The sequence below is a fragment of the Pseudorca crassidens genome, chromosome 2, assembly GCF_039906515.1.
Source record: "Pseudorca crassidens isolate mPseCra1 chromosome 2, mPseCra1.hap1, whole genome shotgun sequence".
Classification (NCBI taxonomy): domain Eukaryota; kingdom Metazoa; phylum Chordata; class Mammalia; order Artiodactyla; family Delphinidae; genus Pseudorca; species Pseudorca crassidens.
Window position 1 is genome coordinate 137515036 of NC_090297.1, and position 13332 is coordinate 137528367.

The window sequence follows — 13332 nt, forward strand, 5'->3', positions numbered from 1 at the left end:
GGCGGGGCGGGGATCCGCGCTCTTGCGGCCCAGACCGGCGTGGGGCCCAAAGGCCGACTCCGAGCGACCTCACCCCTCCGGCGTCGCCCCTTTAAGGCCCCCTCCGTTACCCGCTCCCCTAATCCCGAGTCTTCCGGGGACTCGGCGCCAGGGAACCCTGGCATCCACCTCCCGACTGGGAGCTGCCTCTCCGCTGCCTTCCTTTCCCTCCCGGCATGCACCGCCCTGCCGCCCCTCCCTCCCCTCTCCTCCCGCTCCCCGCCCACCCCTCGCGCCCCTCAAAGCCCCTCCCCCGCCGATCGCGCGCCGCGGGCTCGAGCGCGAGATGTCACCGCCCCCGCCGCTGCCGCCGCCGCCGCCGCCGCGAGTTGCCGGGGCGGACGCGCAGTCCACCGCGCGTGGAGAGCCGGGGAGCGGCTACGGGGGCCGCGGGAGCTACTGAGAGGACGCCGGGGTTGGGCTTTCTCGGCAGACCCCACCCCACCCTGCCGATCCCACCCCCTGCTCCTTCCTCCCCGGGGGCGCGCGCTCGGGTACGCGCTCGGAAGTCGGGGGTCGGTGGCGAGTGCCGGCTGTGTCCCGGGTGGGAGAGGGAGGCGCGGAGGCGGCGTGCGGGGCAGTGGTTAGCGAGCCGCGCAGTTCTCGTCAGGGGCGCCCTCCGGACCGCCTCTCCGCCGCGAGCCGCCGCCACCGCCCGTCCGGAGAGTCCGGTCACTGGGCCCCGAGGCTCAGCCCGCTGAGCGGCCTCCGAGGGACGCCGCTGCACGAGAGGAACGCGCCCGCGCTCTTGCCTTTGCCGTGGCCCAGCGCGCGGGCGGCGGGATGAGGGGCGGCAAACCGGCCGCGCCGGCGCTGCGGCCGCGGGGCGGCCTCTGGCGGGTGTTGGCTGTGCTGGCGGCCGCTGCGGCCGGCTGCGCCCGGGCAGCCATGGACGAGTGCACGGACGAGGGCGGGCGGTCGCAGCGCTGCATGCCCGAATTCGTCAACGCCGCCTTCAACGTGACCGTGGTGGCCACCAACACGTGCGGGACTCCGCCCGAGGAGTACTGTGTGCAGACCGGGGTGACCGGGGTCACCAAGTCCTGTCACCTGTGCGACGCCGGGCAGCCCCACCTGCAGCACGGGGCAGCCTTCCTGACGGACTACAACAACCAGGCCGACACCACCTGGTGGCAGAGCCAGACCATGCTGGCCGGGGTGCAGTACCCCAACTCCATCAACCTCACGCTGCATCTGGGTAAGCGGTGACAGCCCCATCCCGTACTACTGCTCACCCCCTCACCCAGTCTGCGGGGACCAAACAGCCGCGTGGTGGCTCTCTGCTCCCCAGCATGGGCCACACAGAAATTCCCTTCTCCAACTTCTAAACTAGATCTAGCACTTAACATCCCGCGAGCCAAGATGCTTCCCGCCAGCATCTCTCTCTGTTTGCTTTCCTAGTCTATAAATAACTTAGCCGGATTTTCGCCCCCTTGATTATTCGCCATTTCGGCTGTTTTGGTCCCTCTTTCCTGAAGCGTTAATCAGAACCCCCCCTCCTCGCTTGTCAACCTTTAGCACTTTTATCTTGTTTAAAAGACTTTCTCTCCAGGGTTGAGGGTGATTGCTGTTTGCTTTGCTGAATAAGCTAGAGAGGAAAGGGTCTAAGTTAAGGGGGTTTGAGGGGAGCAAATGACTTTACTACTGCTGTTGCCTATGTGTAATTAAAATAGAAGTTCACTTTTAAAGTTATTGTTCTTCAAAGTTGTTCAGCTTTAATTAAGGGCCACAGAGCGATTTCACTGATAATCCTGGTACAGACAAAACAAAAGGAAGTATCTGCACTCACTGTAATTGTTGGGTACAGTTTTGTCCCTGAGTAAAAAGGCTCTCCTCACTGTCTTTCCTTTTGCTTTGATTCAAAGCAAGTGTAGAAGCATGTGTAAGTGACCTTTTAGCAATCAGGAAAGGGATGTATAGAAAACTTCATTGCTGGGTGGTGGACGAGGATGGACATGTTTATCCCCGAGTATTAAAAATCATGTTTGATCTGGGTCAATTTTTCTTCATCGTTGAAATATACAAACGAGCAGAATGATTCATTATTGTGTTTAACAGAGTAACATGCGTGAGAAACTGGCCTTGACGGGCAGAGCTTCAGTCCCGTTGCAGACCAGTAGCTGGTAGTAATGAACTTCCAGAGCGAACAGCGTGCCAAGCCATTCTTCTATCAAAGCAGTATAATTCTATAAGGCTAGTAACATTATTTGGGGAATCTTCGAAAGGAACGTTTGGTAGGCACATGGTTCTTTTGGTCGTGGTTTTTGTATTTTTCTTTCCACTGCTCTCTGATACATTAAATTTTATGAAAGCGTCAAGATTCTAGAGAAAGTACTTTGAAAAGTGGAGTTAAATTACTGTGTGTGGAGCAAGTTTTAGAAAAACAGTATTTAGCACCTTTGTAGTAAATATCATTTTATTTGTAGACAAGTTATTAGGAAGATGAAACTTTTCAAAAGTAAGTTCATAAACTGGAACTCTAAGGCACCTGTTTTTCAGAGGTGGAAGAAATAAACTGAGTTCAGTTTTTCAAAGGTATTGGAAACATGGAACTAAGCAGTATCTTGGAACAGGTGCCTTTCTAAAGATTCTGCAAGAGACCTAGGCCCTCCTAAGACTTTGTGGGGATGCTCTTTATCACTTTTCTCCTAAGTGTTGTATTTTTAAACTTGGCCAAGATTAGTTTTGAAACTTGTATCCAATTATTAAAAAATTTTTTTTTTGTCTTTTTAAAGCTTCTGTGTTGAATTTTGAATGCCTACAGCGTCTTATTTATTTTATCTGTTTTGAAATATTAAAAATTTCAAAGCAAAAGCACAGCCTTGATGTCTCAAATGCCTGAGATTCCACTGAAAATTTCTGAATAAGAATCTCTCATTTAGGTAAAGATAGGGCTGTCAATCTGGACCTTCTCTGAATTTTCTGCTGTGAGCACTATGTAGCAAAAGGTTACTTCAGGTGATGGTAGAGGAAGGTAGATTACTCGGTGATTACTTCTCTATTACAAAGATAATGTGTTAGGTAAGATAGTATCCGTCAAGTTAGGTTGCTACTACTGGGAGGCCGATATATGAGCTTTGGGTCCTAGTGATTAAAAAGCTCGAAAGACTTTTTACTCTGAAAATGTTATATATGCTTGAACTTGTTTTGCTGAAAAATTCTTCAGTTTTTGGTAACATTCTTGCTAAATGAAGTTCATAAAACTATAGATTTAAAACTTCTAAGTAAATAAAAGTGATTTAAAATAGTTTTCATACAAATACTGTAAGAACATTTACTTGAAGATTTTTAGATAGACAATTTCTAAAACTTGACTAGAAGTTATTGTACTTGTTGTGCCATCAGAAATGCTGTCCTGGAGGAAACTGTGTGTGGAGAAGATGGGGAAGGGGAGGGAGATTTGCGTGTAGTGGCGTTGATGTCTCAATCTCTCTCTCTCTCCCCTCTCTTTTTTCATGACAAGGATATATGTATTCATGAATGTTATGATCTATAACTTAACAACAGATAGGCAGGGCTTTATGTATTATTGTGTGTTTTGATATTCAGCACATTCACTCCTTAACTGCAGTTACTCCATGGGCTCTAGCTAACTAATTATTTCCCATGAATTCAAGGACCATGACTGTTTGTGCATCTATTAAATCTCCCATCCAGTTCAAATTTCACATACCCTTAAACAAGTGATGCATATTGTGCTTTGCCCTTACAGAGCATGTGAAACTCGAAGGGAGCAGTGTGAAAGAACTAGGTCTAGCCACCACTTTTGTAGCCTTCCTTTTGATGTTGAACTTTAAGCACAGTAAACTTTAAAATAAGCAAAGTCAGATCACAGTTAAATTGTCACAAGAAATATACATATTTTGCCAGTGATCCTAAGACTTTTTTTATTGTAAAAGTAAAACATGACATAGTGAATTAAAACAGTATAATGACTAGTGAGTCTCTTCATCTCCATTTGCTAAGTTGCCGTAGAGACTGTCGCTCACAATTTTTTACGTAACCTTCCAGAAACATTTCATGCATACACATGTATGTATAAAATTACACGATCATTTTAACTGGTACCTTTTTTGGGGGGTGAGGCATATTTTAACAGATGGCAAGTACAAATTAGGTGATTGTACCATTATCATCACTTGTACAAAAGCCAGGAAAATCAGCATTGTTTCTGTAAGCAGCCATGTCTTAAGCACCATTTACAGTTATCCAGGGTACAGGGTGCAATGTATACTTAGATATAATGAGTTAAAGTTGCTGTGGTCATCAGAACTGTATTTTCTGCCCATTGTGGAGAGAAATCTCAGCAAGGCATCCTTTTCTAAAAAGAAGTCTTTCTTTTGCCTTTCACTTCTGGATCTTCTCTCCTAACTCCTATATGAATTATTCAACTGCTTTTTAAAAGTCTGGCTTTTGTGTTTTATAATAAGTTTTATCCTTATCAGCAGAGTAGTTGATAGTAAGATTGCATCTGAGGATTTGCCTTTTATTAAACAGCCCCTTTAATTAACTTGATAGTCACTGTAGATGAAAACTTGGCAGACTGGGTGTCCAGTCTGCCAGATTGGTGTCCAAGCTCCTTATAAGCTTTAGGAACAAGCAGTGATTAAATGACACTTTTAAGCTAAATATGTATCTAAATATTGTTTTTGTGTGTCTAAATCACAATAATTGCTATATAAGGGTATTACATTTTATTCTGTTTGGTCCTCTTAGTGTGTATTTAACATGAAACAAACAGCAAATTTTTTTCCCCGGGAATATCTTTGCGAGGTAGGTTCTGACTCTGTTAAAACTCTGGTGACTTCACTGTGGTATTTGTGCACCCTGAGGGGACACTATTTTAGTTTGTCTTACAAAGGCCTGATTTACATTTTGCAGGTTTCAACTTGAGGAGTTAAGGAGCTCTTCTTTAGTGGCCAGCAGTTGGTGAACACAGTTTTATTTTGCTGTTGGCTGTTTTCCTGTTCTACAATTCACTGCTTTTTCCGTAAATACCTTTTTCATGTTTCTAAAGCATTCAGAAAAACAGTTTACACATTAGGAGAAAGTTTGGAACTATGAGCTCCCCTCCCCCCATTATTTTGTCATTGGCCACATTTGTGGGAGGGATAAAGTTTGACTATTTCAGTTCTAAATCCTTTTAGGAAGTTGGACATGCCTTTTGCTATGCACTCCTTTCCCTGTGCATACATTCTCACGTTACTCCCAGATATTCTGCAAACATATTTTAAATACCTACTGAATACGTGGTGCAGTACCTGATAGAAAGGTGTAGAAGATTGAAGGTCCATTCTTCAGAAGTTTATACCCTGTTAGATGGAATTTTCATACCCAGATGTAATGCCATTACAATACTAAATCAGGAGTTCCTTTATAATACTTTACAGTTTATAAAGCCTCCAGTTTATCACTGATTAGATTTTCATAACTCAGTGAGGGAAGGCAAAGATGAGGGTCCTGAGGTTGTGATTTGCCAAAAATTATGGTGGAGGTAGGTTTTTGACTCAGTCTAACATACTAGCTCCTGCAGTTCTTCGTTTCTCTAACAAATCTCTCAAAAGAATGACTAGTTTATTCCAGGGCAACTTTAAAATATCAATACAAGTTCATGTACATACTGATTCAGAGATATTAGACTCCCTTGGTTTTCCTGCTGTTCCCTCTGTTCCTTTTCACTTATGTTTCTCGATTCCTTTTTTTTTTTTCATGCTACTCACTCTTCCTGAATGAAGTCCTCTAAATCTCAAGGCTTCCATTACTATTTGCAAATCAATAAATTCTAAATTTGTATCTTCAGGACAGCTTTTTCTCCATGTGGGACATGGTCAGTTTGCTATGTCCAGAGGCCATGTCCCAAACTAAATTCATTCCTTATTGTCTTATCCAGTTCAAAGCTGTATCTTAATGAACAGCACTACTGTTTATTCCTGAGGCTCTCAACCAATCTTTGGCCAAGAACCATGCTTCATAGGCTTTCATCAGTAAAGATTACTCTGTTTGGCCAGCAGATAGCATCCGCTGCTGGGTCTCTGGGCAGCTGTAACTCCACCACTTTCTTTCCCACCCATCCTTGCTACAATCTGCCCAAGACTCCACTTTCACTTCCTGTATCCAGCCATATGTCTCTTGGATCCTTATCTTTATATCTGCTTTACTGTAACCCCCCATGGAATTTCACCTTGATTACTGCAACAACTTGCTAACGAATTGGTGGTCTTTCTGCCTCCAGTTTTGCTCTTTCTATTCAGGCAGCCATCGCTTTGGACCGAGCAATGGTTCTAAAATGCAAATCTGATGATATCGTTTCCCAGCTAAAAATTCTGCGGTGATTCCTCAAGCCTTTAGGATAAAGTCCAGATGCCTTGGCATGGTGTATAAGGTACTTCAGGATCCGGACCTTTATAACCTCTAGGCTTATCTTTTGTCATTTCATGTGCTTGAAGGACTGTTTCTTTGGTTTGGAACACTTCTTCCAGGTGTCATCACCTTCAGGAATCCTTCCCCAGTTTCTTTCTCCCCCTGGCCTGGATTAGGTATCCCACCCACACCATCCTGTAGGTATCTACCACAGCACTTATCACATGGTATTGTTTCTTTGCTTGTCTATCTCCACTTCTAGACCATGAGGTCCTTGAAGGCAGGGTCGGGGACTTAGTCATCTTTTTAGTTTCGTTGAATATAACTAACATTAGTTAATTGCTTGCTATGCCTCAGCACCATACAGATTCCTGGGTGTATAATGGTTCTTTGGACATTGCCCTGACCTCATGGAACTTGTGGCTTAGATGTGGAGACCTAGGTCTCTAGCCTGGGGGTAGGCAAATTATGGCCCACAGACTAAATCCAGCCCTGGGCTGCCACCTATTTTTGTATGGGCGATGAGCTAAGAATGGTTTTTACATGTTTAATTGGTTGAAAAATCAAAAGAAGAAAAATATTTTATGACATGTAAAAATTATATGAAATTCAAATTTTAGTATCCATAAAGTTTTATTGAAACACAGTCAAGTTAATTTATTAACGTATTGTCTCTGGCTGATTTTGCACTAGAAAGGCAGAGTTGAGTAATTGTAACAATAAGTCCTGGCCCACAAAGCCTAAAATGTTTACTCTCTGACCCTCTACAGGACAAGTTTGGTGACCTCTGCTCTAGACCGATACGTTCAGTGTTATATAATAAGTTTTTAGGTAAAAGGTGCACACACGGGCTTCCCTGGTGGCGCAGTGGTTGAGAGTCCGCCTGACGATGCAGGGGACACGGGTTCGTGCCCCGGTCCGGGAAGATCCCACATGCTGCGGAGCGGCTGGGCCCGTTAGCCATGGCCGCTGAGCCTGCGCGTCCGGAGCCTGTGCTCCACAACGGGAGAGGCCACAACAGTGAGAGGCCCGCGTACCGCAAAAAAAAAAAAAAAAAGGTGCACACACAGAAAGCATTCACTTAACTTACCGTTTGGAGGGAGGCTGGAGGGTTTGTATCTCCACTGCTTAACAATGTGTCTGGCATAGTGTTCAGTAAGTATATGAAGAGTGAGTAAATAAATGAATGCCTGAATTATAAGAAGTCCCAAAACACTGCACATTAATTTATATTCTTCTCAGTAACACTTTTGAACTTGAGTTTATTTTTATCAGTGCCATCTCTCCATTTTTTTGAGATTTATGCCACTGTGAATGTGGTACCTGGTTGTTTTATTTCTGTAGCTTTATAAAAAAGTACTAAGTTGGGTATGGAACTGATATGGAATTGAAAGATCTGTGACTGTCCTTTTTTGGTGTAAAAATTAGGCTTTTATATGATTTGAAGTCAGCTGGATAAATTTTATGAGTAAACTACTTGCTCAGGTTTGAATCTCACATGTGAATATGTTTCTGAAATTTTAATGTTAATGTGTGTTTTTCTTTAGAAATGGACATAAATTTTATTTTAAAATATATATTCACATGTTTGTTGTTGAAATAGACTCTAAAAGGGTATTATTAAGCAGTTGTGGAGAAGGGTTGCAGTGAAACATCTTATTTGCTTATTGTGTGTGGCATCATTTTTAGTTTATTTAATTCATTATTGGTACACTCAGGAGACTGGCATACTGAGGTATGCCTTCTCTGCAGGATAGTGAAGAACCACATTAAAGTGGTTAGACAGATGAATAATAACCACTTATTTGTCTAGATTTAACAGGCAGCAGAACCAACAGATGCTTCTTTCCTTGTTGCTTGTTTCCAGCTATACTTAATGGACAGCTCTACTGCTGGTCTCTTTGAGTTTTAGGGAAGAGTGTCAAAGTTTAGAGCAGAACTGTTTGTTTATTTTTACTGCCCAAAATTCCAGAGAGGATTTTTTAAAATAAGGGATTAATCTGTCCCTTATCTTAAATTGTCAAAGGATAAAATTTCAAGATGACTGTGTGCCGGTTCTATTACTTTGCCTGTTTCTTGCCCTAGGATTTGTAAGAGGGCCTTGCTAAGATTTGCAAGCATCTCCTTTCTTCTAAAATGATAAAGTTAGATGTTGGCTCATTTGGGCCTAAAACGGACAGCTTGCTAAATGGGGTTAGCAGAAAACTCATTTACAGAAATGTCACTGAGGTTTTAGAGTATTGTGCCAGACTGTGGTGACACTAATTAAGTACATCTGCTTTTCTTTCCATGGGCTCTTCCAGGAGGCCAGCCTGAAATAACTGGGTCCAGTCAGCCTGGTGCCCTATGCAGCTACATATTCATGAAATAAAATAAAGCAGACTTATCTCTTTCTTAGACAATGGTGCTCTCAGATCTTTTGTGGCAAGGCTGGGAGATGAATTAGGGGATTTACATTATTTCTTTTAAAACTTTAGGAGTTTTAGTCCCTCAGCTCCCTCCTTTTACTCTTTGTTTCCGACTGCATGGCTGCTTCCTATTATATTGCAGTCAACATTGGATTTTTGCTGTATCGTCTTGTTTTGTGGTTTTTTTTTTTGTTATTTTATCTTCTTTTTGTTTTGGAAGTTTTTGGAAATAAGGATTCAGAATCAACCTTCACATTTTTAAAAAATTTCTTGAAATAAAAAATACAAGTGGTATTGTATAGAGTTACTCTGTTGTATAGAGTATAGAGTTAGGGACTCAATGAATTTTGTTCGTGATGATAAATCACATTGTATGTGAAGGTTTCTGCTAACCAGAGCGATTGCCCAAGGCAGTGACTACAGAGATGCCTGTCAGTGTTTTCAGAGACAGCTAGTAATCAGTCTTTTTTTTTTCTCCTTTATAGTTCCCGCTTTACGTTCTGCATCTTGACCTGCATGGAGGTTACAAAGGTGTATACATATGTACAGATTCAGAGCTGTACGTTTAATATTTGTGTACTTTGTTGTATCTAAATTATTCTTCACATTAGAAAAAAAGAATTAAAAGTTTCACCCTACTAAAATACAAAAAATAAATAGGTGATTTTGTTAGTTTGGGGTACGATTTTGGTTTAAAATAGGAGAGCACAGACTCTAAGACATAATCATCTACGTTCTATTTCTCGTACGGTCTTTCTACCCTACCAGCAGTTGCTGGCATCAGTAGGCATTCAGAAATGTTTTTTGAGTGAAGGGATGCAAAACAAGCCAACCAGCTGATTTTCATTGAGGTATCAGCTGATTTTACTTGAAGTACCTACAGAGTGCTTTCAGAAAAGCATTCAGGTGAGCTTCCTGGTAGGTCTCAGGAAGTGGAGTGTGGGCAGGTGTACAGGAAGAGCAAGTTCTCTTTGCTCTTCTCATGACTACCTTTAACCAGGTGATGGATTTGGTTGGTGCTTAGTGGTTTGAAGTGATAAATGGTAAGTTTGTGTTTTGGGGGGCAGGTTTAGAGAGTTCTCTAAGAATGTCCCTGTGGCATGTGCTTTTGTTACAATGTCTGGTTTTTATAAAACTTGTTACTTAAATTCTACAGTGAAAACAAAATAGTCCACATATTACATAAAATGTATAATGTGAAGACCCCATCTTCCTTCCTTTGCCATGTTAGTGGCTTCTTCTCATTGATAGTGGCTTCTTCTCATTGAGCCGTTTAGAAATAATACATTTGGGGCTTCCTTGGTGGTGCAGTGGTTAAGAATCCGCCTGCCAATGCAGGGGACATGGGTTCGATCCCTGGTCTGGGAAGATCCCACATACCACGGAGCAGCTAAGCCTGTGCGCCACAACTGCTGAAACCCGCGCACCTAGAGCCTGTGCTCTGCAACAAGAGAAGCCACCACAATGAGAAGCCCGTGCACCACAACAGAGACCCAATGCAACCAAAATTAAATAAATAAATAAATTTATTTTAAAAAAAGAAATAAGTCTGAAGCTTGAACTGTGTTGTGTGGCTTTCTTAGAGAAGTGTATGAGATTTTGTGAAGTATTTCCAACTAAGTGAAAAGACTTACCCACTCAAAATGAGGTGAGCCTATTTGATTGTGATTTTTAATTAGTTAGTTGGCAAAGTTCTTTTGTAAATAAAATTCTTACTTTGCTGAGAAAATTCTTCTCTTATGGGCATTGTAATATGGAATGTGTAGGTAATACTGTTGAAACACTTTTTTTATCCTCAGGTGATTTGTAATGTGTTTTGAGGGGATAAGACAAAAACATTCATGTACAGACAGTCAGTGGGAGAATATAAGCACAGTAAACATAATTCAGTTGAAACTTTTTAAAGTGCTGAGGGAATACCTGTAAAGCACTTTGAAGAGTGTCGATGGCAGTCACCCAGGAAAAGCTTCTTGGGTCTTGAAGAGTGGTAGACATGAATGGAGGACTTTCCAGGAAGGGTGATTTGTTTGAATAAAGGTCTAAGAGTAACCAGATAATGGTGAAGGCATTGTTTGCTTTTCATGGAGTAGTAGAGACTTGGAGGATGGGTTCTGAGGAGATGCGGATTGTGAAAACTGGGCAACAAAAGAAAGTAAATTTCCTTTCGTTGAGCACCCCTCGGTTGCCTCTTTGAATCCTTAAAACAATCTTGAGAACTACTGTGACCCCTATGGATAGTAATATGACTGGTGACTGCTCTGAGGTAGAACAGGTTGAATTTAGGTTGGAATTCAGACCTGTTGTGGATAGGTTATGCACTTGCCACTCTGCCATGTTAGAACAAGCCTGGTAAGTGACGGAGACCTGTAGAGGACCTTTAATTAGGAAGTGAAATGAAAGTATACCAAACCAAAGGACTGAGTCTGGTTTCTCTGACAGATCTCTGCTTGAGCTCTGGATTTGGAGTGCTTCTTTTAAAAAGATCTTTGCACTTATTTGTGAAGAACAGAGGATTGTTAGCAATGGGAAAATACTAGGTTTTGGGTACTTATACTAGTTATATATTTAGCTGTTAACGCTTCTAGGAATTTCTAAGGAATTTATTGAATTTCAGAATGAGATTCTGTGTTTTGTCAGTGTCTAATGATAGGAAAAGTGTACCACATACCCTGTTTCCTGAAGGGTGGTCAGGGGAACGCCACCTTATCTCCTTTCTGCCTTATCCATGACTCCTTTCTGGTTGTTGAGAATGGCTGAGTTAGTTCAGTTGCTTACTTTATCTGACATCCTTAAAGATAAGCCTGTCAGGGCCATCTCCAGGTTCTACTTCGTTTCCTCTGCTTCAAGTAAATTCTAACTCTTACTTGGTGGCCTTTTTGTTGTTCAGGTTTGCTAACTGAAAGGTGTAACCACCTTTTATTGATTGATAAATAACTACTGTGGTCCCAGGAGATTTCTTTGTCACTGTTACAGCTTTCAGGCTTGGAAGTGACTTCCTTCACTTTGATTTCTGTATATGTTAGTTTGTAAATCTACAACTCTGTCTATCTATCTTATCTGTGTATCTATCATTCACTCTTTATCTCCTTAGTTTCCCCAGAGCATTCCTGAGCCAAGGTTCAATCAGCGGACTCCTAGATATCTTAAAATTTTAAAAAAGAAATTTTTTTTTTGCCTCCTCTCTGAAGAAGGGGATTCCCACTTAGATTTTGTATTTTGGGTTTCTCCCCCACTGCATACTATCTCCGCTTCTACAACTCAATATTAAGTATTATTGAATCACAATCCTGCTTTCTTTACAGACCTGCTTTGTCCACATTGCATTTCTGTGATACATGTGGTTACATCATCACATCCTAGTGACTGATGGTATTTAAATTCACATGCTCAATTTTATTTCTTATGGGAAGAATGGCACCCACTGCTACATTTGAGGCCGAGTATTGGGCTTAAAATGCCCCCACCCCTTTTGCCAGTTGGTAAAATACAGAAGCATCAGTATTTTCTAAGGGCTTTCCCATCAACTTTCTTCAAAGAGAATAAAAGGATCTTAAGTCTTTCCAAGAGAAGAGCTTCACGGTTTTTGAGAAGGGGGTCATGACAGCTTGATGAAAATGAGTTGAACAGCTTTTCTTGAGCTCTCTGTTCATTGGCAGGGACTCTGGCAGCAGCAAATCCTGATTAGAAGCAGGAACGGTCTGCACAGATGTTCTCAAAATCAGAGATCATCTTATTATCAGAAACTATTAAGAAATAGGTTATAGTAGCTTGGCAATGTAAAATGATTAGATCTAGAAATGGATTTTGTTTTCTGACCCTATCCTGTACAACATTTAGACCTTTAGTTTTCTGGAATGTTGGCATCTCTGGACTTTTGAATATGTGGCTAACTAGAATAAATTTGGAGTTGGAAGGAAACTTAGGAAAGTTTAAGCTGTAAAAAATATGTTTTAGGGATGGGTCCTGGTTTAATTTACTTACTCTCTTACCAAAGAAGTTAGGGTATAGTTGCCTTGGTTTAGCAGTTTATCTGTGCTTCAGTGTTGCTGTTCCTCCCCTAGTGGTTCCTTCTCCTATGGACCTTATCCTGATAGGACTGGCGACTTGTCCTGTTGTTTTGGTGTCACTAAGTTTTTATTTTTTTAAATGAAAAAGATTGTTTTTCATTAAAAAATTTTTTAAATACATTTATTTATTTTTAGCTGCGTTGGGTTTTCGTTGCTGCGTGCAGGCTTTCTCTAGTTGCGGTGAGCAGGGGCTACTCTTCATTGCGGTGCACGGGCTTCTCATTGCAGTGGCTTCTCTTGTTGTGGAGCACGGGCTCTAGGCACGCGGGATTCAGCAGTTGTGGCATGAGGGCTCAGTAGTTGTGGCTCGCGGGCTCTAGAGTGCAGGCTTAGTAGTTGTGGCACACAGGCTTAGTTGCTCTGTGGCATGTGGGATCTTCTCAGACCAGGGCTTGAACCCGTGTCCCCTGCATTGGCAGGTGGATTCTTAACCACTGTACCACCAGGGAAGCGCTAAG

At 42.4% G+C, this 13332-nt stretch overlaps 1 protein-coding gene across 1 annotated transcript in view; it reads left to right on the plus strand.

Annotated features, from left to right (window-relative positions):
• The first annotated feature begins 344 nt into the window (after positions 1–344).
• LAMC1 (laminin subunit gamma 1) overlaps positions 345–13332 on the plus strand; it is a 123598-nt gene continuing 110610 nt past the window's right edge. The window contains exon 1 of the mRNA XM_067728865.1: positions 345–1237. Coding sequence (XP_067584966.1) covers positions 823–1237 — 415 coding nt within the window. The 5' untranslated portion in view covers positions 345–822. The remainder of the gene's footprint in view (positions 1238–13332) is intronic.